The 26,745-nt window shown below is 40.7% G+C and overlaps 1 protein-coding gene across 1 annotated transcript in view; it reads right to left on the bottom strand.

Moving 5' to 3' along the window:
- The window catches only part of LOC137659232 (uncharacterized), a 130,944-nt gene that overhangs the window by 57,609 nt on the left and 46,590 nt on the right, over positions 1 to 26,745 (bottom strand). The window contains exons 6-8 of the mRNA XM_068394266.1: positions 24,428 to 24,641; positions 16,633 to 18,896; positions 7,886 to 8,342 (exon numbers count right to left, since the gene is read on the bottom strand). Coding sequence (XP_068250367.1) covers positions 7,886 to 8,342; positions 16,633 to 18,896; positions 24,428 to 24,641 — 2,935 coding nt within the window. The remainder of the gene's footprint in view (positions 1 to 7,885; positions 8,343 to 16,632; positions 18,897 to 24,427; positions 24,642 to 26,745) is intronic.

Below are 26,745 nucleotides of genomic sequence, written 5' to 3'. Positions count from 1 at the left end.
ACTGGATAATTTTATCAATAGAGAGTTGGATTTTTCTCTCAACCATTGCCATTCTAGTGCCAGCAAATGATATTGAGAGATCATCCACAAATAATGTTGAGAGAACATCCTGGGGAATGGCTGAGGATATCCCATTAATTGCTAGTGCAAAAAGGGTTACACTCAGCACACTACCCTGAGGAACTCCTTCTTCCTGGCACTTACTCTCTGATAGAGTTTCCCCCACTCTCACTTGAAAAATTCTACGTGAAAGAAATGCCTGAATAAATAGTGGCAGCTCTCCTCTCAATCCCAATTCATGAATGGTTTTAAGAATACCATATCTCCATGTGGTATCATATGCCTTTTCAAGGTAAAAAAATACTGTAACATGGTGCTGTTTGGAAGCAAAGGCTACACAAATAGAAGACTCAAGTCGTATCAACACATCAGTCGTTGAATGCATTTTTCGGAATCCACATTGAATCGGTGATAAAATACCTTTCTTTTCAAGGTACCATATCAGCCTTGCATTGACCATCTTCTCCATGATTTTACATAAACAAGATGTCAATGCAATAGGACGATAGTTTGCTGCTAAAAACTTGTCTTTACCAGGTTTTAAAAAGGCTAAAATAATGGCTAGTTCCCAAACACTTGGGTAACTATGATCATGCCATATTCTATTAATAATGCTTAAAATAAATAGCTTTGTATTAAAATGTACATGTTTAATCATTGCATATGGAATTCCATCGGGTCCAGGGGCTGTATCGTTGCAATGAGCAAGTGCGGAATCAAATTCTCTTTCAGTGAAAGGAGAATTATACGACTCTTCCCTTCTTGTTGCAAAATTTAAAATTTTCTTTTCTTCAGTGCTCCTATACTGGTGACCAGGGGCTCCTTCACACTTGCTGGATACATTTGAAAAATGATTAGCCAGGGCATTGCTAACTTCATTTGCTTCAGTTACATACTGGCCATTCACCTTCAACACTGGTGGTGGGTTGGGGGTGAATTTGCCAGCTATCTTTTTTACTTTCCTCCACACAGAAGATGGTGGTGTTCTACTGTTAATGGAGGAAACAAAAGACATCCATGACTGGCGCCTTGCTTCTTTCATGGCACGACGGAACTGTGCTCTACATTTCTTGTACATAGTTAAATTCTCATCAGTCCTGCGTCTACGCAATCGTGTTAGAGATCTTCTTGTGGCTCTGTGGAGTGCAGTTAGTTCTGAAGACCACCACGGGACTGGTCGTCGTTTGAATAACCCTGTTGTTTTGGGAATTGAATTGACTCCTGCTGTATGAAGAGTTCCATTTAGTAGGTCTATGGCATCATCAACACTTTCAAACTGTTCTGCTCTCCCTTCGATTTCACTTGGCTCGGAAAATTTAACCCAGTCTGCCTTGTCTAGATTCCAACGTGGCGATCTTTGCAAAGGCGGACCCTTGTTGGTGTTTATAATGATTGGTGCATGATCACTAGTATGCCAATCATCTAATGTCCTCCAATCAAAATCAAGAAGGCAGTTAGAGCTTGCAATTGAAAGGTCAATGCATGACAAAGTACCTGTCTGAACATGGAAGTGTGTGGGCTCTCCTGTATTAAGGAGTCCCACATCCTCATTCTCCAAAATTGATGAGATAATATTGCCCCTTGTGTTTGCTAAAATATCACCCCATAAAGGATGTCTACCATTCATATCTCCCAGTAAGAGAAAAGGTTGAGGGAGCTGTTGAATGACCTCTGTTAAATCATCATATAAAATATTATCATTTGGAGGTAAGTACAGAGAGCATATTGTATATTTTCTCCCTATATCAATTTGTACAACAACTGCCTGCAGGGTTGTACGTATAGACATGGGTATTTAGGGAACATCTCGACGAATGTACATGAGACTTCCGCCATGGCTCCCTGCTTGTTGATTATATGGTGTTCTATAGCTAACATACTCTCAAGGACTAGGAGTGTTAGAATCAAGCATACTTTCCTGTAGACATACAATTATGGGGGAGCTCATGAATTAGGAGCTTAAGTTCTTCATATTTCGCCCTCAAACCCTGACAGTTCCATTGCAAAATGGAGGAGAAAACTATGGATTATTTCTGGAAGACATCTTGGATGAGGTCTTCCCATTAGCAGTTTTTAATCTAACATTATTACCAGTAGGTTTCTTCAGAGGTGGTCTTGTTATGTTGGGTTTAACGTTGGTGTTTTTCTTTGTATTCTTTTTATCTATTTGTTGAGGTGGATGGTGGACCTCAACTTGAATTTCTGATTTATTCAGTCCATCTTCTGGTTCATTAGAAACATCAACAGACAAAACATCAAATTTATTTGATGTCATAACCTTAACGTTTCTAATGGAGGGTGGAGAGAGAGATGGAGGTCTCTCTCTTTTGCGATTAATAGATGGTGGGATTCGAGGTTTTTGCACCTTTCCCACAACAGGTGCATCAGGTAAGTTAGTCTTAAGTGGAACCTCCATCAGATCAGGCAAGGACATGGCCTGAGAGAGGTTTGTATTACTTTTTGTAATGGCGACTGAAGGCTGTACAGCAATGGGCAATGACCTAGTGTTAATACACCGTGGTAAAGCCTCAGGAGGTGATATGGTTACCTCGTTATTTGACATTTTGTCAGATAGTATACTTTTTTTTTAGCTATTGGCAGTGCTAGGTTGGTTTGATTTTAATGCCTTAGCATATGTATTTGATTTATTTAATAGTCTTTTGGCATGGGTCACACTTATGTGTTCTAAGTTTGATTTGTTGAGGGCAGCTTCCTCCAACTTATATAGCTCGCAGATCTTGTCTGTGGATTTGTGATTCGAGCTGCAATTTAAACACCTGGCTCCAAGTGCACACTCTCCATGGTAAGATTTGGAGCAAATACCACACATCTTCTCATTTTTGCAAACTTTGGACGGGTGCCCAAATTTAAAACAATTAAAGCATTGCAATGGCTTCTGCTTGAAGGGTCTTACTTTAATCCTTTCGTTCTCGATAATAATATGAAAAGGTACATCAGCATCCTGGAACGTAAGGATTATCATTGATGTACCTGGGACTTTATGAACTTTCCAAACATTTAATGGACACATGGCCAGTATCTCCTCCTCTGTAAAATCATATAGATCTCTGTTAAAAACTACGCCCCTTCCGTAGCTAAAATTTAGGTGGGGTTTGACATCTAACTTAATGTCATCATTACTTATTTTCATATTGGACAATATTACCGACTGTGTACTGGATTTGGCATGGATAAGGAAACTATTTTTTCCGAAACGAGATATATCGCCTGGTGCAATAGTTCCTACTTTTTTCTGAATCAATTTGCATATTTTAAAATAATTCCCTGTAACCCCCTTTGATTCAGCTATAAGCCACATCGGTGGTTTTGGATTTCTCTGGGAGGGCATGACTAAATCTGCGTCTTTTTCCAACCAATCGGCAGGCCTGTACACATCTAAATCTTTTGGTACCTTATCGCAGAGAGCAGCCGCGACATTCAAGTTATTAATTTTAATATTATTCAAATTACTTATTGCACTAAATGCTTCGTCATAACTACTATAAGATATCCATGAATCCCAAGTTTCAGCTTCAAGTTTCATCCTTATTTCTTTTATGCATCCATAGCATTCAAATGCTTTACATAGATCATCATAATTTGTTTCTATTGAAATTTGTGTAACATGGAGGATTCGAAGTTTCCTCGTGTTACCCAAATTACTCGATTTAGAAATATCAGTAGAATGGTCCTTTCCCGTTCCGAGGTCATCAACAGAGCTATCCCTTATCACATTAGCAGAGGTCGTCAACAGTGCCGGGGGAGAGTCAGCGTATCCAGGGGATGGGGGTTCGTTCCTTAAAGAATCCATTATACTAAAGAAAGAGAAGAAAGTTAGTTTGATGTACCTGCTCGAGAATGTTAGGCCATCACACGTCGGAAAGGAAATTTGCACTCTCCACTATCGGCACAATGAGAGTATACTTCCCAGATGGTCCACTCCATACCCTACCCGAAGGATAGCATCAAAACAGATATAAAGGCACAGGTGTAAGCTGAACCCGCCTGTTAGGACTGAGACCAAGAAATTATGGAATCATCCTCCCCATATCTATAATGACGGGCTTCCGGCCAAAAGCCGAGAGTCCTACCCCAAGCATTGGATCCCCCTGGATTCCGAAGACCCAACACTTGAGAATAGTTCCGCCAAAAAGGTCCAAACCATCTTTGGGATGGCTGAAATCATCCAATACTCTCACATATAGCTTTGAATGCAAACACCTCCCAACCGTGATACCTCCTCCCACTCATCAAACCAGGCAGCAATAAAGGATGTATGAACATCCCCGCCGGGGCTACAATGGATGTAAAAACATCCAAGCCATAGGAGAAAAGAAAAAAAAAATAAATAATAAATATATATGTACATAATATATACACACATATAATGAGGGAAATTTTTCTCATAGAGTTTGGAAAGCAAGACTAAAGAAAGTTTGTGAAATTAGAATAAGGTCGAAGTAATATTGAGAAAAAGAAAAAGGTAAAAGAGAGAAATTTAGATTCGAACTGGGGGAGCAATTTCCCCCAGTTCGAGAGCCCTCTTGCCCGTCACCAAGTTTCAGCACGGGAATGAAATGCCGTGCTGAAGCTCAATGACTTCATCAAGGCATTCTCTCATTAAGAGGGTCAATTTCAGGAAGTCCAGTATGTCAAGAGTTTGATTTAAGAGCTCCACACCAAACCTAGAGATCGAGGAAAGATCAAGTCAATAACACAACCCCTATTGGCAATTTGCATGCAAGGAGGTTCACCTAGGCTATCCAAGCAACGGATTAAGCTCATGACCCTGATAAAGTGAGAAGCTTTCAACCCAAAACATTGGAACCTCCAGGGGGCCTACATCAGCTGAGCTGTTGCCAGTGTGTAACGGAGTTATCTGGAGAGTTGTCAATAGTAATTAGGCCATGAATCTTAGTAATAGGCTCTTGTTTAAGGGTAATTGGAAGTTCTTTGGGAGTTTGCCAGAAGACTTAACCTTTCCTCGAATGTCCTTCCTTACTCTAACAACATTCTGTGAATAAAGAGAAGAGGAGACGGAGAAAGAATAACAGGAGTCGAGCTCACTCCGAGCATAAGTACATTTACCTCGAGCAGTCTGCAAGGGAGTAACAGGAAGGCTGTTTTTGAAACTCTACCAGTTCGAAGAATATGAGCACTCCAAGGAAGGCCACTTAGGGTGCCTCCAACAAGGACTGTGTCTACGCCACTTAGTAACTGGGACATCATCTGCTGCAGGTGAGGGGACCATCCGAATAAAAGGGGGTATATACTCCGGCATCCTTTTCCTATCCTGAACATGAAAAGTAGAAATGCCTGAAAAAGGGAGTTTTCGCTGTTACAAAGAAAGTATAGAATCTAAAGTATTATGAACAATAGGGAAGGTACTATACTTAATTGAATACGGTGTGGTAGAATAACAGGTCTTTCATTCGTATGGCAATAGGATGTTGGGTTAGAACGAGGTAGTTGAGGTTTAGGGGTAGCAGCTCCCTTATAATAAGCCACAGCTGACGAAGGAACACAACCATGAGGGGATTCCATTCGTTTACAAACCTGGGCAGAGGCAGCCAGATAAAAGCGTGCATTATCGAGTGATAGGGTATCATAGCTACCACACGGAGGAATACGATAACGCACTGAAATGGCAGCGTATTTAGTAAAATCATCATGCATAGGAACAGCATGTACAGACTTGTTAGCCTAAGGATGCAGCCAGGATGTGGGACAGGTAACTAACACACTTGAAATCAAAGAATGCATAGTTGTTACCATCAGCTTCAGAGTTTTTTGCTTGGAGGGGGAAGAACCAACAGTATTAGAACTCGGTCTAGCCAAAGTTGTAGATGTGAACACTGCCAAAGCGGGCCGACCAACACCAATATAATGTGATGGGGAGTTGTGGGACGAGTCCTGAGAACACGTAAGAGGAGAACGATGGTGAAAACCCCTAGGGTTATGAGACAAGCCCAACTCGTAGGTCATCCTCATCATATCCTATTGTGCCAACATTGTATTCTTTGCATAGCAGCCTCATTACATTCGTAGAGGTCCAAATCTGTACAGATTAGCCCCTGTTCACACCAACAAAGTATGTTGTCCATTGTCTGGATGGGATGCCCACATGGGCACTCAGCAGAGGGGGTGAGATCCCACTTATGAAAATTGTCTCCAGTCCTTCCAAATCTAGCTCTTGCTCAATTAAGAGTAGCCCAATACTTTCTACAAAAATTTGTTCCATGGGGAAGAGACTCACATGGCCTCTGGATGGCCTCACCAGGTGGGCAGTGGTATGTTTCTCTACAGCGTTCTAGGCGGCAAGTTGCCGATTCCATGGGGTTAAGGCTAGTGGTGATTATGAAGCTCTTGAGATATTTCAATCTTTGTCTAACCACCTTGTGATCATAGAGCAGGTGCCTTTCATCATTCTCATTTATATTTCTGGGTCTTTGAATGGGCTGTTTGGTAGATGTTCAGTGGTGCAATACCTGCCAATGTATATAGTACTGGAAGAGGTGTTGCTCTTAAGGCACCAGTAATTATGTGACCTGCTTGATCGAGTTTGCTGTCAACTTTTTAAGAAGGCATGACCTTTCCCAGACTGGTGAGAAGTATTCAGCAGTGGAGTAGTCGAGTGCCAGGGGAAATGGCAGTCTCGACGTGTACGGGAGTGAGAGGGGACTTTCGACGCTTTAATAGGAAAGTACTTCGAAAAGCAAAAAGTCATCCCGCATAAACTACGCCATGAAGGGCTCACTACTTATAACTATAGTGGGAGGCAAGGGAGATCTATGCATATCAGAATAATCAGAGACCAAGGACACTGAGATTGGATCAGGCTCGGGAAGCATGGCATCAACTCGTGATCACTTTTTACTTGGTTAATAGGTGATAATACATTCACAAACTTGTATCATCATCAATAAATAATTCATGGTCATCAACTTCCGTAACTTGAGCCTCAGAGGACAAGAAACGAAGGAGCAGGGTGGAAGATATTAGTCGCCGCAGAAAAGAGCCTACATTTCTTGCTGTCATTAGAAGAAAAAAAGGAACGATCCCTCTTGGCTCATTTCTTGGGACGGAAACAATGTCTCTCCCACTGGGAGGACAGCCACTCCCTACAATACTGACATGGAGATTTCACAGAAAAATGTTTGCCACGGCATGAGGAGCAGAGAGGATGCAGATCAATCTTAACCCAACTCCTGAAACTGCCACAAGGGAGACCATCATGGCTGGGCAGGGCCACATGACACTAGAAACACTTGACATTGGTAAGCACAAATATCCATGATAAAGAAAAAATACTAACCACTATAAGGGTATTCAAGTGTGGATAGGTGAAGTCATGATCAAAGAGTGAAGAGGGAAGACTCACTACAATGACAACCAGGATAAAAGTAGAGTTTGCATCACAGCAGCATGTAATGCTGCCCAGCAGTGGAGTTGCCAGGTAAGCTATTACAGTTACAACTGGGCCGCTTTTTTTTTCTTTTTCTTTTTTTTTTTGCTTGGATGTAGAAAATTGACATTAGGAGTAACCCATTTATACGACTCTTAAGAATGTATCCATGTAGGAATAACTACAATATAACAAAAATGGTCTTCAGCTAGACCTCCATATGGATAAAAAGCAATTTAATCCCAGTGAAATGACAGTCAGTAACAGATCAGTACTCATGTACCAAAAAGCTTTTTACACCTATATGCAAATAAATGGTTTATTTTTGTGTACAGTATAATTCCTTCAATAGGACAAACATTTAGGACAATACGTTTAATACCCAAAGTATGGCAAGGCTAATAAGAATATATGAAATACCTGCGCTTCCTCGGGTGATGTAGCTGAGAAAATCATCTCTTCTCGTTGTTGTTTAAGAAGATCCTTCTCACTGACAGCTACTTCATCGATCTGCTTACCTTGCGGCTCTTCTGCAACTGTGTCACTTTTCTTCTCTTTCTCTTTTAAGGCTTCTTCTTTAGTATCTATATCATCAGTTGATGACTTATTCTCTTTAGATACTGTTTCAGTTTCTGTTTTCTCTGTGTCTGTCTTATCCTGAGTATCTTTTGAAGGAGCCGACCCATTGTTGTCAATGCTTTTATCAGTGTTCTGAATATCATTTTTGGAAACATCCTGTTGATCAACAGTTACAGGCTGACTACTAACATCTGGTAATACCGTTGAGGATTTTTGGGAATTCATCTCACTTACTCCAAGTGCACTGACATCAATTTCAAGTTTCTGTTCCCTTCGTTTATCCTCTACATTCGCATTCCTATAAAAGCAAGATAATATTCAATATAGAAGCAAATAATAAAAAATTGCCTCCCCAAACAGAGGTGACGATCAATTAACAATCAATGCAGACCTATAAATAAGAGTAATAATCTACCAAAATACATTAAAACACAAGAACAACAGATGTGCTCCTAAACCTAGAATTCAAGTAACTATTTGGCAATTTCTTTGCACTGCAATTCAACCAAATTAAATTCTTAAGGCCAATATGGTAGATAATATCTCATGATTCACATTAAGAAGTAAACTATAGCATGTTGCAACATAGGCATAATGAAATACTATGTTAGAACAGAATTTCCTTGAAAGACTCAAACATGAAATTAATATAACACTGCCTTTATTTCACTACTTTACAAAGGCTGATTAATCCAGTAAAGGCAGACATCATATCAAAATATAGCAGGATGTACTTGAGACGTGACAGCACCTAACAAGTATCAATAAGTTACAGTATGTCAATTCTATCATCTAGTCTCAGCTAAGTTGTGTTGCTTGCTTGCATAATCAACCATCACACAAGAAGTCAGGACATAAGTTTAATTGGAACATGTTGAAAAAAACAATTCTTACATAAGCTTGCAATATCCTCATTAAATACTTTGAGGCAACAGCTCTTTCCAGTTCCTGAGAGATTATTACAAGTTGAGTCTGCTTCTGCTTGGAATGGAGATTTGCTGGCTGACAAACTCAATGCAAATTAATCAAATTGTCTTCAAAAAAAAGGTTTAGACCATATTTTCACAATGACTAGTGCTCACATACAAGCTCCAAATTATGAAATTTTAAAAGCAATTTGTATTTTTCCTAGCTATACAAACCTGAATCCTTTAAATAGGAGATAACTTCAACATAGCTGGAACAGCCATTGAATCCTTAACAAGGTACTGTAGTTCACTAATGGTATCCGGCACGAGGGGATAGTCCCGCCCACTTGCCTAACATGAAACAAGCCACTTTTGACCTTAGGCTTATAAGCAGTTCCCCAGAACCTAAACTGGAAAGTTCTTATTCTACAATGGAAATATCATCCTTCCTAGTCCCATACAGGAGCAAGGAAGCTGACCATAGCAACCACCTCACAGCTAATAAATGGGATGTAGAAGCTGATTGGGACTGGGTTAGAACTAGGTCACAAAAGAACCTAGCTCCCCACGCGAATGAGATGACGTTGGAGAATGTAATACTGTACCCAGTATATGATGATTGGTATTTATATGTACATTCTGAAATCCTCCCCTTCACCAAACGAGGATAGGGAGAACCTTCTTCACAGATCCTGTCCGTGAGGAACAGCCACTAAGTTAAGAATTTTACCTGCATCAAACATCTGATCCAGTATGTAACAGTTGTGGGTGCTGCACCCCTAAGAAAGTGGGAAGAAGTAGAAGAGCCAGTGACTCCATCTTTCAATCTAGGCTTAAGCTTTCTGTCCTCTGAAAGACCTAGGTTAAATACACAACCTGTTGGGTCTTTAGACTTTGGGCTATACAGTGCTCACACAGGTAAAAGAAGGTGAAGGTGATCTGGTGCTTCCAGACCCAATTCTTCAGCACCTGATACGACAGGTTCTTCCGAAAGGTAACTGCTGGACCAATTCCCCTGACTTTATGAGCTAATACTCTGAGGTGGGAAATAAACACCCTCACCATTTAATGCATACACTTGCCTGATCCTTTCACAAAGCCAGAAACACATTGCATTCCTAGACATTTCCTTCTTGGTCCTGCTGGTTCTAATGAATTCTCTCTTACACTCACACCTGAGGTACTATATCGATTCCCATTGAGATAGCCTTCAAAGGACACAGTAGCCTCTTATATCAATCCAGTCGATGTTAAGCAGGAAGAATGGAAATCTTGAACCTGAGGTCATGGACTGATGGGTTCTAAGTTTTGACTACAAACTCAGGCACAAAACTGAAAGAGACCTCCTTCTTACCAGCCAAAAGTCTGACATGATAGGAGAGTTTGTGCAACTCGCATGCTCTCTTCACCAATGCTAAGGCTAGCAAAAAGACTGTCTGAGTGTCAAAACAATTTAATGGGGATTGTGGTGGCCTATTGGCAATGTCACTGTCTGGTGTGCTCCTGGATAGGAGATAAAGAGTCCTGCTCATACTCAATAGTTTCTTGTAGTGCAACCTCACCATCCTTCTCAGCTAAGAATGGGGTGTTTGGGGGAGCCTATAGGTCTACCTGCAGAGTCATCAGCAGCCATTACTTGGCCCTACCTAGTCCTAGCTTGGGCACTGATCATACAGATATACTCGTATGGTCAGTCTCTAGGGCACTGTCAATATCCCTTGTCTCTGCCATTCATGAGTGGCCTTTAATAACCTTCTCAAAGGCTCTGATGGCATAACCATAAGAGACCTGAGGAAGATGGTCAAATCCTACTATAGGACCCGAGGTCCAGGGGAGGGCAAGAATGTTTGAAGCTCCTCACAAGTATGGTTAACTAACTCCCATGAGAATAAGAGATCTATGCCCTCAATTCTAAAGACCTGGTTCAAGGCTGTGCAATAGCCTTCCATAGCTGAGACTGAGAGGAACCTTTCTCAGCAGGGGTAGAAGAGGACACTAATTGCAGAAGATGGCCCACTTTTCCTGATGGACACCTGCAGAGGATCTTAGCAATTACCCAGACATCTACGCAGTCCTGCTTGAAAAGCCTTTTGCTCAGAAGATGGATATTCTCCATGACTGAAAAACGCATGACTTACGGCCTGTGGTACCTGTGAAGCTGACAGTCAAATGTGAAACACAGGAATACCTCTCTTAGGATCTCAACAAGAAGAGACAGGAGATCAGGATACCACTCATCTCAGGGCTATCTGGGAGCCACTAGTCATCCTGAGACCTGACCCAATAACACTTGGCTGATCAGTTGGCAAATCAGGTTGAATGGAAGAAAGGCATAGGCATCCAGGTCGTCCCAGGGGTGCAAAATTGAGAGCTTGAACGCTGCCCATATGTCAGAGATAGGGGTAAAGAACACAAGGAGCTTCCTGTTTCGATGATTGGTGAACAGGTCGATCATCGAAGAGCACCACGATGTTAAAAGCAACTCATCCCAGACAACCAAGTTGGACTACTAGGGAGTTCTTCCTCCCCAAAATGTTCCTTGCTGACTACTCCATGTCATGGCATGCTACCCGGATGTGCAACTGCTTCGTCACTTAGCAGAGGGTTAGCTTAACCATGCCGGCTTGCTTGTTGATGTACAGCACTATGGTTGTCCTGTCACTAATCACCACTACATTGATCCTCACCAATAGCTGTAATGCTTGCAGAGCACAAAATACTGCCTGCTTCTCCAGAACAATGTACAGGTGCATTATTCTATTGTACATGTATATGAAGAGAATGGGTGCTCCAGGTATGTGACTCTACCATTGTTTGACAAGCCCAAAAATGGAAGCATCTGGGAGACGGGTAGGAACCCCATGGTGAGGTTGATGTTTAGTCAACAAACTTAATCATCGCATATCTCCTGTTCCACTGGAGCTGGAAGAGTGGGGAGATCAATGGCTCTTTTAAGGCGACTGTGGCCATGACCTCCAGCTCAGATTTCAGAGGCTACAGCCTCCCCAAAACTTCTGTAGGAACTACTGTAAAACCCCCGTGACAGATCTCACATGACTTCTACAACATCCATCTTCAGCATTACTTCACCTCTGCTGTAAGTACCAAGATAGGGGGGAAATAAACAACAGTCACATAGGACAATCACTACCTGAGGATCGACCTCTTGTTGCTACAACCATTCCCAATAACTTGACAGGCACTCACCAACTTTTGGCAGTTGTTGAGGGGTAATGCCTACCTTAGCATACCTCTCCCTTCCTCGAAAGGCCAGGATATGCAATGTCTGACACCTTATGGAAGAGATTGCTGGTAGTTCTTGAAGTTTTGAAGAGGCTGTAGCCTTCAGATGTCATGGCCGTGGTCACCTTAAAAGAGCCAACCCTTGAAGGATACTACACGGAGATTTAACGAGCCCCAACTTTTAGTCCTCAATTTCTCAACCATTAGCTCAAAGCACCTCTTCAAAAATAATTATGTGGACCACAGTTCTGACAGTGTCCAAAGTGCCAGTGTGACATCTGGCCCTTCTTGTTGAGAGAATCTAAACACAGAATCCTGGTTCTTCAACACTCCTTTGGTCCTAAGGTGGGCTGTTTGATGTGCATGAAAGGTGATGGCCTTTCCAGTAGACACCGGAAGACAAAAATACTTTACAAGCAACTCTGGAGCTGATTACCCCATTGTCCTTCCAGAATACTGTATATTATAGAGCCAGACAAATGGTCAAGCCTGAAGAATGGCCATGGTAGAAGACTCCACATCTACATCAGCATAGTCTCTGCAGCAAAAAAAGCTCCCATCAGTGCATACATTATTGGGTAAAAAAACCGTGCCTCCTTGCTTGTTGATGTATGTTATAACTGTAGCAATATCACTCATTAAAACTACCGAGTGCCCTATCAAACAATGTTGGAATGCTTGCAGTGCCAGAAATGTTGGTGCACGCACCTTCTTCTCTCTACCACATCCCTGAAGTGACTATGTCCTCCAGGTTTCCGACCCAGCCCTCCTTGGATGCATCTGAGAACAGATGCATCCTTACAGATGGAGAGTTGAGTTTAACTGGCCTGGTGAGGTTTTCATCATCTAGCCACAAAGCAAGATCCCCCACACCTGGTCTGCTATAACAAGATGGAACATGGGATTGCTAGCTGCTGATCAGAGGGGAACCAAGGTTAAACTCAGAAGCTGATGAAGGACCTGGTTGTGAATGATCACTACCCCATCAGAAAAACAACCATCTTTCAAAAGGCTTTTGACAAAGTCCCTCATAAAAATATCACAAATTTTAAGTAATTTGTATTTTTCCTAACAGTACTTACCTCGAACTACTTTCTTAGGAGTATCTGGGATCTCCTCCCAACCGACCAGAGTTTTGTGTAGTTTACCCTAGTCCCATTTTCTATGAGGGGTAACCTCAGGTGGAGTGAAACACGCCCTGAGGCTAACCCCAGGTCAGAGAGCATGCTTGGTCAGGTCTTGATCTCCAGTAAGTTCTCTGGTCGCGTCGCGATAACATCTCGACGCTCTCTCCTTACCCAGTGCGACCGTTTGTGTCCCCGACCCCCCTTTTGTGTCTTACGCAGTCCCCACGTGGACCCATTGTGTTCATTCTATACCCTTTCCTACCCTTCGTGTTGGAACAATTAATGGTTAAAATCAGAAAACTAGGCATAACTGACAAGGCAACTGAAAGTATCAAAGATTGGGTTACAAACAAAAAACAGAGTTGTAATCAATAGAGAAGCCTCAGATTGGGCAGCTGTTACAAGAGAAGTACCTCAAGGGTCCATCTTTGGCCCATTACTATTTTTGATCTACATTAACAACATAGATTCAGGATTAACTACTAGAATAGCTAAATTTGCCAACAATACTAAATTAGACATAAATGTTGCGAACTCAGAAGACATAGAAGCCTTAAGAGAGGATCTAATTAAGTTAGGTGAATGGTATGGAAAATGGCAAATGCCTTTCAACTGTGTGAAATGCAAAGTTATGCACATATGTTATAGTGACCCACAATCAGATTACTCACTGCTGGGTAATGGAATAGAAAATGTGGACCAGGAGGAAGATTTTGGAATTATCATTAGCAAAGATTTAAAGTTCACCAAACAAGGCATAAAAGCTGGTGAGAGAGCACAAAAACTAATAGGTTACATAAAAGAGACAATTCAAATACAGAAACAAAGATATTGTGCTGCAGCTGTACACATAGCTAGTAAGAACACATCTATAATACCAAGTTCAATTCTGGGCTCCAAGTATTCAGAAGGATATACAGTAGTTAGACTGGAAGCAGAACAAGCTAGGGCCACTGAACTAGTTCCAACACTAGGGAATTTTGGATATAGACGAAGGGTGGAACGTTTTAACTTATTTGATCTACACTTGACGACTAATAGAGGCATTCAAAATTCTTAAAGGAATAACAACTGTAGATTATAACAATCCATTCACTCTTAGCACAAATCAGTCCAGAAGTAATGGATACAACACCACTCGATGTGGTAATTTATTTACATACAAAATAGCAAGTGCATGGAAGAGATTTCCAGCGGATGTAGTAAACAGTAACACGGTAAACGAGTTCAAATATAAGTTAGACAAGATCATAAAAACTCTCTAAACATCTAAACCAAATGGCTCTACCCAAGAGCAAATGGAGTCTCCCCAGATGGACTAAAAAGTCTTTTGAGACGTCCAAAATCCTTGTAACTCCTTATAACAACCATCTATGGTCCTGACACCCTCACAGAGAGTGGAAGCCCCCATAAACATTCTAAAATCTTGATCCTGACCATGAGAAGGCACTGAACTATTCTGTACCCGTACAACCAATACTTCGAGTGGTCCTGGATGGTGAGCTGGCCTTGTTTCTGATTTTGCAAACGTAGGAATTTCCCTGCGCATACATGGGGAGCTGCCCAACAACAGGTGATCATACTCCCGACTGCAAGTACGTATGGGAGCTTCTCCAAAGGCCATGAGAAACAAATCACCAGGAGATCGATGACTGTCTTCCCAATTGCTCTTATGCAAAGGGATGTCTCATTGCGGGAAACCAATTACTGATTTCCTTCATCCCCTGTTCTCATTTTAGCATACACAAGTAAACATCACCATGTATCATCTTCCCCTTTTATACCAGAGTATCTTGGGGAAGATAGACAGAGGTCCTCAACCATCTATGAAAGGGAGGGGGTAAAGTGCAGTGCCCTTCAATCACCCGTACAGGGCCTGGCACCAGTAAAAGGAGCCTTGGCATCTTTACCTCAGCCTGAGATACTTTCCCTGACAGGTTTGGTGGATCAAAGAACTTTCTCTCTCATGTAAGTGAAATTAAATTGCCAGGAGCTTCACGAAACATCTGGCAATCAATCTTGTGTTCTTTAAATTTTTCTTTTATCTCTTCTTCTTAGAATCAGTAACTTAAGAATCAAAGGAAGAGAAGAAACAAGCAGGCTTCTTTCCCTTATCAGCCTTCTTTGGGGTACAGGTAGATGTCTGGAAGACCAATGACGACGCTCCCATGGAGGAAGACATCACAGGAGCATCTTTTACAGCAACAGGAACCTGAGAAAACAATTGCTGGATATGCATCTCACTATGCAGCTATAGGTGTCACAGGATTCAGGTTCATCAGTATATGAGCACCCTTCAGCGACATTGCAGTTTCCAATACCTTCTTCAGTTTTTCCACAGGCGAGGTAACCAACAATACCAAAAGCAGGCCACAACTTCCTTGGGTAAAAGTTGTCATCATTATCATCAGACTGGGCTACTACAGGTGAACTTTCACCAAGAGGAAAAGGATTATTCCCTTCACTATAATAATACTCCTGCCCTTGCCAAAGAATGCTTCAAGGTCTCCTCTATTCCCCTAGTACATCCCAAGGAGCAAGCCAAGAAAACCTGCAAGATATGCAGCAAGCTGGGTTCCCTGGAGAGACGAGCTAGAAAGCTTCTTTGGTATCAATTTGGGAGTTTATATAGTTAACTGTGAGGAATCCTTCTTAGCCCATTTCTTTTTCTTAGCACTTTTCCCATTGCAGCGACAGCCACAACAGCACTCATCAAAAGCAGACAACTGCGAAGTCGTGACTTCAGCACAGAGAACACAAAAAGTATTAATCAATGGCAAGCTTTGACATATAAACCTGAAACATGACTTTCCTCCCTTGCCAGGGCACAATCTACTTTTGTGAGTTTCGATTGGTAACAAACACACCCTGAAAAAAGAAAATGATTAATAAAGCCAGAATCTCATAGAGGCAACTACAGTGTACATGTACTGCTTGTGGCCAAAGTCAAAAGTGACTATTCTACCTGACTGAAAGGTGGGCGGGGCTTCCAGCAGCACACGTCGGTAGTTGTAACTATTGTTTCTTCTTGTGCTGAAGTCATAATCCTATCTATAGGATGAAAGGTTTCTATTTGTTTAGAAATACAATCATAAATTGAAATTTCCTCTCTTGCATCACCCATAAAACAGGAACAACAGACAAGAATTCATTAGGGATTCTTATGTATACAGTAAAGAACATTTTTCACCCTCAAAATATTTAGACTACTGTATAAACTAACATTCAACGTTGTTGAAACTCTAAGTAAGCCTAATAAATTTTTTATAACTACTGAACTATATTAAAATATGAAAAAAAAATCACTTACAACAAAGCAGCAGGAACAAAACTCCGTAGTAGATCAGCCCACGTCAAATACTCAGCTTCTTCGATGGCTCCTAGTAACTTAGACGATATTGTTCTCCTGCGACGTTTTGCATCCCGCTCTTGCCGTCGACCCCAATAGTCTAACTGTTCCAATTCCCTCTCAAGACCTCTTTTTGTTCGCTTGGATTTTCGAGCCTGGGAGGATACATCAGATTTACTGTTTGCTTCAGATGTTCCTGCATTGCTTTCATCTAAGTCAACATATCTCTTACTGTTGGTATCATTATCTTTACTATAAGCATCATTATTTTCTTGGAAGACCCTTTTGCTGCTGGCATTTTGATCTTTTACTTTATCAGCATTCATTTCAGATTTAATTTCTGTCTCCTTATCTTTTGTTGTATCAATGGGATGGTCCTGTTTACAGTCACTTTTCTCTGCTTGATTTGACTGTGTGTCTGCATTCTCCTCTTCCTGCCGAGTCTCCTCTTCCTCCTCATGTTCAGTATAGTGTGGCTCACCTTCATCTTCCTGACTGGAATCCCCTCGACGTATCTCCTCCTGCTCCCCATCAGCATCCTGATCTGCATCCTGTTCAGCGTTTCCTTGCAACTGTTCATTGTCATTAAATTCTTCCGTCATTTCCTGGACATCCTCATCTTCCCCTTGATCCATAGAGTGAAAACGGTCATCGTCATCATCGTCTTCATAGACGCCCCCGTCAAAATACTCTGCATATTCATTTTCATAATCAAAGTCTGGCTCTGGCATCCCCAAGATTTCAGTTGGCTGCAGAGCCATGATTCCTTTCAAGGCATTGACAGCTGCTTCTGTTTCTGTAACACTTGCACACATCATGCCATCCTCTTCCATTCCTTCATCAACTTCATGATACACTTCACCTAATTCACCTTCATTTTCCTCCATTACACCCTCAGTTTCCTCCATGGCACTTTCTTCAAGTTCCCTCTCATTGTCTTCCATTCCAACTTCACCTTCTTCAGTCACTATATTTCCACCTTCATCCGCACCACAATCTCCCATTTGTTGTTCACTCATGCATTCATTATCCTCATTTTCTTGCACTTCTAAGTTCCTCCCATGATCTTCCATGTTACCCTCGTCATTCACTTCATTCTCGCATTCAATATTTTCATGGCCTTCTTCTTGAATTGGTGTTTCTTCAGCAACTTTCTCACCTTCCCCATTCAGCTGTTCTTCAAGATTATACGGTTGATCTTCCTCCACCCTCAATTCACCATTCCCAACACCATCGCTCGTAACTGTTTTTAACAGATTTTCTTCTGCTTTTTCAGGGTTGTGTTCCTCTTGGTTGTGAATGTCATCCTCATGGGTGGATAAAAATGACTGGTCAACATCTACCTCCTGCTCTTCATTTAAGGAACACTGATTCTTAGAATCTTCATCTTTTGAAACAGTTCCCACCTTATCTTGCCTTTTTTCCCCAACACTGGTATCATCACTGACCACTCGGTCACTGGAGTCCATCTTCTTCGGAGTATCGCTTCCATCTCGTTCATCACCACTCTGTTCTATGCCAAACTCTTCTTCATCTATAATACTGAGGGAATTTTTACCTTGCACTAACTTCAAGTGACGATCCTTGTAAGCTGAAGCATTAGTAAACCCCTGGAAATCATTATCTGATTCAATTTCATAAACTGGCATGTCTGTAACCCCTTCAGCCTTGGCCATGTCTTTGTTTTTATCAAGATCTTTCACCACTGAAGAGTCAGACTTAGCTTTAACAATTTCAGATGCATCTTTTACCTGGGATTTTTCTCCAACAATATCACCTTTGCTTTTACTACTGACATCTGCTTCTACTACTTCTGAATGAGAAATATCCCCTTCTTTTACTTTATCCTCCTTGACTTGTTCTTCCATAATTTTAGAAGCATCTTCATAACCAGCTCTATTGGCTTCAGCCTGTGGTGCAGTCACGGCTCCATCATCAGACTTGGTATCTTCCTGACGTGAAATATCACTATCGACAGACCTTCGTTTTTCACTCACTCTAAAGGAGTCCTGACTCTCCCCTAACTCTATAGTTCGACGTCTTCCAGATATGCGAATGGGGTTACCCTGAAGACTTTCAGTGGAATTTCGGTCTCGCTCAAAACCTTTACCAATGTCTTGATTAAGAAAGTCCAAGGGAGTAACCCCTAAGTCTTCCATTTCCATAACATCTTTATTCTTGACATGATTCAAGGCATCGTACACATCAATTTTGCCCGAAAAAGACTGAAAATAAAAAAATAATCAAATTAGGTTATGCATCTTTATTCTTACAATTTAAAAGGATTTAGTGGAAAAACACTTTAGCCTATTTAACATTCTGTGATAAGTAACTTTTCCATAAAAACACGGAAAATAACATCTGAGTTAAAATTCTTTCCAAATCAAAACATGGAGTAAGCTAGCAATGTTTAAGACAGCATTAAATCTTTTAGTACAAAAACAGAATTCTGAAGGTAATTTGTATTTTCCCTAGCTATAGAAACTTGAGTTAGAAATGCCAAGATCAATGAAGAGGAAAGTGGCTTCACCTAGTAAAGAAAACTCGAAAGAATTTTTTGCATATGTAAAGGGAAAACACCAATCAAAAATAACATAATTCCATCTGAGACTCAGAGGGTAATCTTATAACAAATGATTTGGAAAAAGCCAAACAGATGAATGCTCATTTCACAACTGTATTCACTAGGAAAGAAACAACAACCCTCCCAGAAGCAGCTATCGAATATGAAGGGCCACCACCACTAAAAAGAATCACCTTTACAATGGAAGATAGCAAAAAGAAAATAAAGGGACTCGTCTAAGGCAACAAGTCCATATATTCATCCAAGAGAAACTATAGAACTGGAAAAAGAGATAACCCCACACTTTTACAAAGTGTTCCGAAAGACAGCTAACAAAAAAAGTCACCAAACGCATGGAAACTAAGTAATGTTCCTCCTATCTACAAGAAGGTACCAAAAGAAGAACCTGACAATTGCACACCTGTGTTTCTAATCTCAGTGCATTGCAAAATTTTTAAATTAATTAAAGTATGGTAGACTCAATAATAGAACACACAGAGAAAAACAATCTCCTGATAGACAACCAACATGGTTTTAGACAAAAGAGATCCTGTGTGACAAATCTGTTGGAATTTTTCCAAATGATGTTTAGCATTTATGACAAAAGTAGGGCAATAGACTTTCAAAAGGCTTCTGGCAAAGTCCCTCATAAAAAAATAAGTGGTTAAATTTAGAGCACTAGGCACAATTGATGAGAGCTGAATGGATTGAACTGAAAAAGAGAGTTGGAATCAATAGAGATGCCTTAGACTGAGCAGCTATTACAAGTGGAGTACCTCAAGGATTTGTCTTTGGCCCATTACTATTTCTGATTTACATTAACGACAAGAATAGCCAAATTTGCCGACAATACTAAACTAAGCATAAAAGCTGCAAACTCAGAAGACATAGAAGCCTTAAGAAAGGATCTAATAAAGTATGTTGCTGAAAATGGCAAATGCCTTTCAACTGTGGGAAATGTAAAGTTATGCACATAGGTTATAGTAACCCACAGTCAGATTACTCACTTCTGGGTAATGAAAAAGAAAGAGTGGACCAGGAGGAAGATCTCGGTAATATTATCAGCATGGATTTGAAGTTCACCAAACAGAGCATAAAAGCTGAAAAGTACAGACACTAATAGGGTACATAAATAGACAATTCAAATACAGAAAAAGTACACATCACTAGTAAAACCCCATCTAGAATACAGTGTGTCCGATTTCGGCTCCAAGTATTCAGGAAGGAGAGGGGGGAGCCTTACCTTACCTTACCTTATTTTTTGTTTGGGTTCCCCCAGGTCCCTCAGTGTGAGGCACCTCGTATATCCACCAGAAAGTTGCTAATGCATCTTCCGGTGTATTTTGCATCTTCCAGTCTTGGATGGTCTGGGATGCATCTTAGGTATTTATCGAGCTTATTCTTAAACACATCTACGCTCACTCCTGATGTGTTTCTTAGATGAGCTGGCAGCATATTAAATAGTCGCTGCATTATCGATGCTGGTGCGTAGTGGATTAATGTCCTGTGCGCCTTTCTTAGTTTACATGGTATATTTTTTGGCACTATTAATCTACCTCGGCTTGCTCTTTCTGATATTTTTAGCTCCATGATGTTTTCAGTAATTCCTTCTATTTGCTTCCATGCTTGTATTATCATGTAGCATTCTAGACTGTATAGTTTTAAAAATTGCAGTCTTTCCCAGTAGTCAAGGTCCTTAACTTCTTCTATTCTAGCAGTATAGGACCTTTGTACACTTTCTATTTGCGCAATATCCTTTTGGTAGTGTGGGTACCATATCACATTGCAGTACTCGAGTGTACTACGTACATAAGTTTTGTAAAGCATAATCATGTGTTCAGCTTTTCTTGTTTTAAAGTGTCTGAATAACATTCCCATTTTTGCTTTACATTTAGCCAACAGTGTTGCTATTTGGTCGTTGCATAACATATTCCTATTTAACATTACACCAAGGTCTTTAATTGCTTCCTTGTTTGTGATTGTCTCATTATTAGGTCCCTTGTATGCATATACCATTCCTTCTCTGTTTCCATAATTTATTGATTCGAATTTATCGGAGTTAAATACCATCCTATTTATCTCCGCCCATTCATATATTTTGTTTAGATCTCTTTGTAGTGAGTGCCTATCTTCATCACAAGTAATTTCTCTACTTATTCTTGTGTCATCGGCGCAACTTCTCACTACGGAGTTTTCAACATCACAGTCTATGTCTGAGATCATAATAACAAACAGCAGTGCAGCTAATACCGTACCTTGTGGCACACCATATATTACCTGGGCTTCATCTGATTTCTCGTCATTTGCAACCACTATCTGTTTTCTGTTTTGCAGGAATTCTTTTACCCATTTTCCTATCTTTCCCACAAAATTATGCTTCCTCATTTTTTTCTCCAATATTAACGGTCTACCTTGTCAAAGGCTTTTGCAAAATCTAGATAGATCACATCTGTGTCTTTTTCATTTATCATATTTTTGTATATGTTTTCATAGTGTGCTATCAGTTGGGTCTGTGTACTTTTTCCAGGCACGAAACCGTGTTGACCCATATTAAACAAATTATTTTTAACCAAATGGTTCATTATTTTCTTTTTTATTACCCTCTCATACACTTTCATAATATGTGATGTTAGACTAACAGGTCTATAATTGCTTGCCTCTAGTCTTGATCCACTTTTGAAGATAGGGGTTATATAAGCTAATTTATGTTTAACATATATCTCGCTCATATCTACACTTTGTCTTAGCAGTATTGCAAGCGGCTTCGCGATAGTGTTTGCAGTTTTTTTTAACAAGATCGCTGGAACTCCATCTGGTCCGGCTGCCGATCCATTTTTAATTTCGTTTATAGCCCCGAGAGAGAGAGAGAGAGAGAGAGAGAGAGAGAGAGAGAGAGAGAGAGAGAGAGAGAGAGAGTCTCTCTCCCTCCCTTCCACTCTTTTTTGTACATGGAATCACATTACTTTCCTATTATTTAGATTAAAATAATATACAAAAATTATGAAAAAATTACTCTATAATCACTTCATAATGAAAAGTGAAGGGGTTGTTGTTGTTGTTGTTGTTGTTGTTGTTGTTGCTATTGTTGTTATTATTCTTCTTATTATTATTACTTGCTAAGCTACAACCCTAGTAGGAGAAGCAGGATGCTATAAGTCCAGGGGCCCCCACCAGGGAAAATAGCCCAGTGTGGAAAGGAAACATGGAAAAATTAAATATTTTAAGAACAGTAAAAACATTAAAATAAATATTTCCTTTATATAATATAAAACTTTAAAAACACAAGAGGAAGAAAAATAAGATAGAATAGTGTGCCCAAGTGTACCCTCAAGCAAGAGAATTCTAACTCTAGACAGTGGAAGACCATGGCACAGAGGCTATGGCACTACCCAACACTAGAGAACAATGGTTTGATTTTGGAGTGTCCTTCTCCTAAAAGAACTGCTTACCATAGCTAAAGAGTCTCTTCTACTCTAACCAAGAAAAAAGTACCCACTGAACGATTACAGTGCAGTAGTTAACCCATTGAGCAAAGAAGAATTGTTTGGTAATCTCGGTGTTGTCAGGTGTGTGAGGACAGGAGAATATGTAAAGAGTACGACAGACTATTTGGTGCATGTGCTGGCAAAAGGAAAGTGAACCGTAACCAGGGAGGATCCAATGCAGTACTCTGGCCAGTCACAGAACCCCCTCTCTCTAGCGGTAATATCTCAACGGGTGGCTGGTGCCCTGGCCAAGCCCGAGGCAATGACCCCAAAGGATCAGGACTCACAAGACTCATTGAGACTCAATGTCGAGGGGCTGAGACTGCAATCAGTCGGACGCCTCCACCATCAGGATGCTCAAAAGAGCAGGAGCAAGGCATGGACTAATTCCGGCTTGCAAGGTACTCGAGGGGGAGACCACTCAAGAGGGGAGGCCCTTTCGCTATGGTGAGAAGGACGACTTACCTAGGAGGGTGGAGAAACAGAGCATTTCTCCAGCTGAGGGAACTCAGACTGCTGAGTGCACACAGCATGCACAGGAAGCTCAGCTGGCTGAACAAATTCAGCCGGCATGCTCATCCCGGGAGGATCGCAACTCTGGCCGGGACTCTGGGGAGACCCTGCCAGCAAATTTTTAGGTGGGCAAGAAGTTGTTGAAGACACTTCGGCAAAGGACATGACACCTTCTGATGGTACACCATGCCAGACGCTTGGGGGGAAGGCTGCGGTCATTTCCTGCGGAGGCAGATGTGCACTCCCACTATGCCCCAGGCTTCAGAACCTCCAAGAGCCATTCCTTAGATGGGGAACCTAAAAGTGCCAAGGAAGGCCATAGTTGATGCATAGTCAAAAAGAGATAGATTTCTCTTTGGCTGTGGCTGCCGCTACTTTGCTAGGGGAAGTGACGGGTCATTATTCTTACTAATCTATCCTCTGGAAGAGACCGAACAAGCAGAGGCAGCGGGGAGAGGACCAGGCACCAGAGCAGTCAGGACATCTTCGACCTTGAGGACGACTCCAAGGGAGAAGAATCACTTTTAGACTTCTTCCGTCGCCTATGGTACTGCTCTGACTGGGAGGAATGGCCATTCCTGACACTCTATGCAGGGAGACACCTGAGTGCAAGAGTGTCATCTGCACGCAAGGCAAAGGGAATGAGGATAAGTCTCCCGAGCCGACCTAAAGGTCCCGCAAGAGCGACCTTCAAAGCCACACACATGTGAAAAGAAAAAGAAGAGTGCGTTTACGGCCTGTTCTTTTAAATAGATTTTTAAGGGAGAGGGAGAGGACATCTGCTCTCCACCGAGCAAAAAAACAAGTGGCATAACCTACTAGAGGAGTCTGTTAGTGGGGTGGTTAGTCTACCCAGCACTAATTAGGGGCAGGTTGTTTACCTCGCATAAAAAGTTTATGGTTAATTTCAAGTTACGTTGGAACAATGCATCCATATTAAAGAGCAAAAAGTTTGTATGTGTAGGGAAAAACTATAAAATTTTACTAATTTACAACTCATAAAAGATCATATCAAGCTTAATCAAGTCAAACAAAGAAACTAGTATTTCATTACTAAAATATTAAAAGAATAAAGTTGAAAAAAAATTTAGTCTACTTTATATGACCATAAGACAGAGAAAGACTTTTGGTATATCTTCACCATCATTGAGATGGAAGACAATATTAGAAACAGAATTAACATGTCCCGACTTACACTGCTGTTGTCTTCATACAAGGTATCATACGTAGACATGAGAGATTGGCCCAGATCCTCCCAAGTTAGTTGTTCCAAACGCTTCTGCAACTTCTGAGAAGGAATTTGTGCTGGAGGGCATGGGGTCTTATTGGCCGGGCGCAGCGATTCACATGTCGATATAAATTTTTCTCCCAGTGTTTTATCATAATCAACTTTCCTGAACAACACTTCACTGGAATTTAAAGTTGGATTCAACATTAAAAATTTCTGTAGGTCATAAAATGAAAATATATAAAAAAAAAAATTAGGCAATGTACTGAATAAAAGCTAAAAGACATGATTTAATAAAATTTTTAAAGGCAATTACTGTATATAAACATTTCATTAGCTAGCAATTTAATATAATAAGGATTTAAGCAAATTGTAAATTCAGATGGTTACCACTTACTATATTGTAAGAATTCAAACATTCTAAGAATATTCTACAAGTTTTTGATTAACATTAAATTCAGTTTATAACTTCATAACTATAGTAGTTTAAAACCCATAATAAAAGTGTGCTGTGCATATGAAAAATTCTAGGAATTGTTACAAACTTACAATGGCAATGCTTCCTTTGGAATTCATTTCCTGACTAGGGCATAATTCATTCAATATTGTCTCAAACATAACCAGGTTATAGGAAATCAACAATTTAAAATATATGTTTGTTTTTAATAATTTCAGATTTCTCAACCAAGCCACCTGGGAATGCAAACCAGCCCGTGGGTACCAGTCCCAAGCCCGGATAAATACAGAGGGTTGACGTCAGGAAGGCATCTGGGCATAGAAACTCCAAGCCAAAACCAAAAAGTAAATAGCTAGAATATAGTTAGAAGCAATACTAAGGCGTACTCCATAGACGACGCACAGATACATTGCCCGAACTCTGAGGCTGGACGAGGCAACTACATCAAGAGCAGGTGCAGCTGAAGTTGTTATCTTGCATTGAATCAGTGACAGGGAAAGGAAGAGAATTAGCTGACCTTATGAGGAAAAATAAAATAGATGTCGTATGTGTACAAGAAACGAGATAGAGAGGAAATAAGACAAAAGAATTCGGTGATGGATGCAAGATATAGTATAGTGGAGCCAATGAACTGAGTAGAAATGGAGTAGGAAGAATTGAAGACCTCTGTGATAGGAAAACAATGGAGGAATGACCATAACCAGAATAAAAATACTTTATGCTATGGAGGAGAAATGTAGAATATTATCAGTGTTCATTATTATTATTACTACTAGCTAAGATATAACCCTAGTTGGAAAAGCAGAATGCTATAAGCCCAAGGGCTCCTATAGGGAAAACGAACGAAATTAGGAAGTAAATAAACTACACGAGAAGTAATAAACAATTAAAATTGAATAATCTAACTGTAACAACATTCAAATGAATTTTCCACATACAGTATCCACACAATAAAAACTTCAAAAAAACAAGAGGAAGAAAAAGAAGACAGCATAGTGGGCCCAAGTGTACCCTCAAGCAAAAAACTCTACCTAAAGACAGTGGAGGACCATGGTACAGAGGCTATGGCACTACCCTAGATGAGAACAATGGTTTGATTTTGGAGTTTCCTTCTCTTATAAGAGCTGCTTATCAGAGCTAAAAAAATCTCTTCTACCCTTAGAAAGAGGAAAGTAAACACTAAACAATTACAGCACAGTAGCTAACCCCTTAAGCAAAGAAGAATTGTTTGGTAATCTGTGTTGACAGGTGTATGAGGACAGAGAAGTATGTGGAAAGAATAGGACAGACTATTTGGTGTATGTGTAGGCAAAAGAAAAATGAGCTGAAATCAGAGAGAAGGATATAATGTAGTACTCCAGCCAGTCGAGGGATCCAAGCACCACAAGTAGGTTGCACACAAGAAGAGAATAACAACTTCTGGGGTGAAATGTATGGAGTAATGTAGGTGGTGCAAGAGAGCGAAAGGGTTGTAGGTGGGGCAAATTTGAATAACCATGTGAGAAACTAAAATGACATGAATGGACGTGTGCATGGGGGTCATGGAATCGAGGCGAGAAATGCAGAAGGAGAAAGCATAGTGGACTGCTTTGTCATTTGACACGGCAATAGTAAACACATTCGTTAAGAAGAAAATGAAGCACCTAATAACATATGAGTGGTGGAAGAAACTCCCAAATTGACTACAGTACTTTCTTTAAAAAGGGCTACAACTGATGAAGTTAAAATGTGCAAAGTTATCTCAGGAGGCCATATAACTGCCCCACAAAGACTCTTATATGTGGACCTAAAGCTCAAAAGAGAAAAGAAAATGAAAGCTAAAGGTGTG

Source organism: Palaemon carinicauda, chromosome 19, assembly GCF_036898095.1.
Source record: "Palaemon carinicauda isolate YSFRI2023 chromosome 19, ASM3689809v2, whole genome shotgun sequence".
Lineage (NCBI taxonomy): Eukaryota > Metazoa > Arthropoda > Malacostraca > Decapoda > Palaemonidae > Palaemon > Palaemon carinicauda.
Note: the sequence above shows the minus strand (reverse complement) of the source record. Positions and strands in the feature narration are given on the sequence as shown.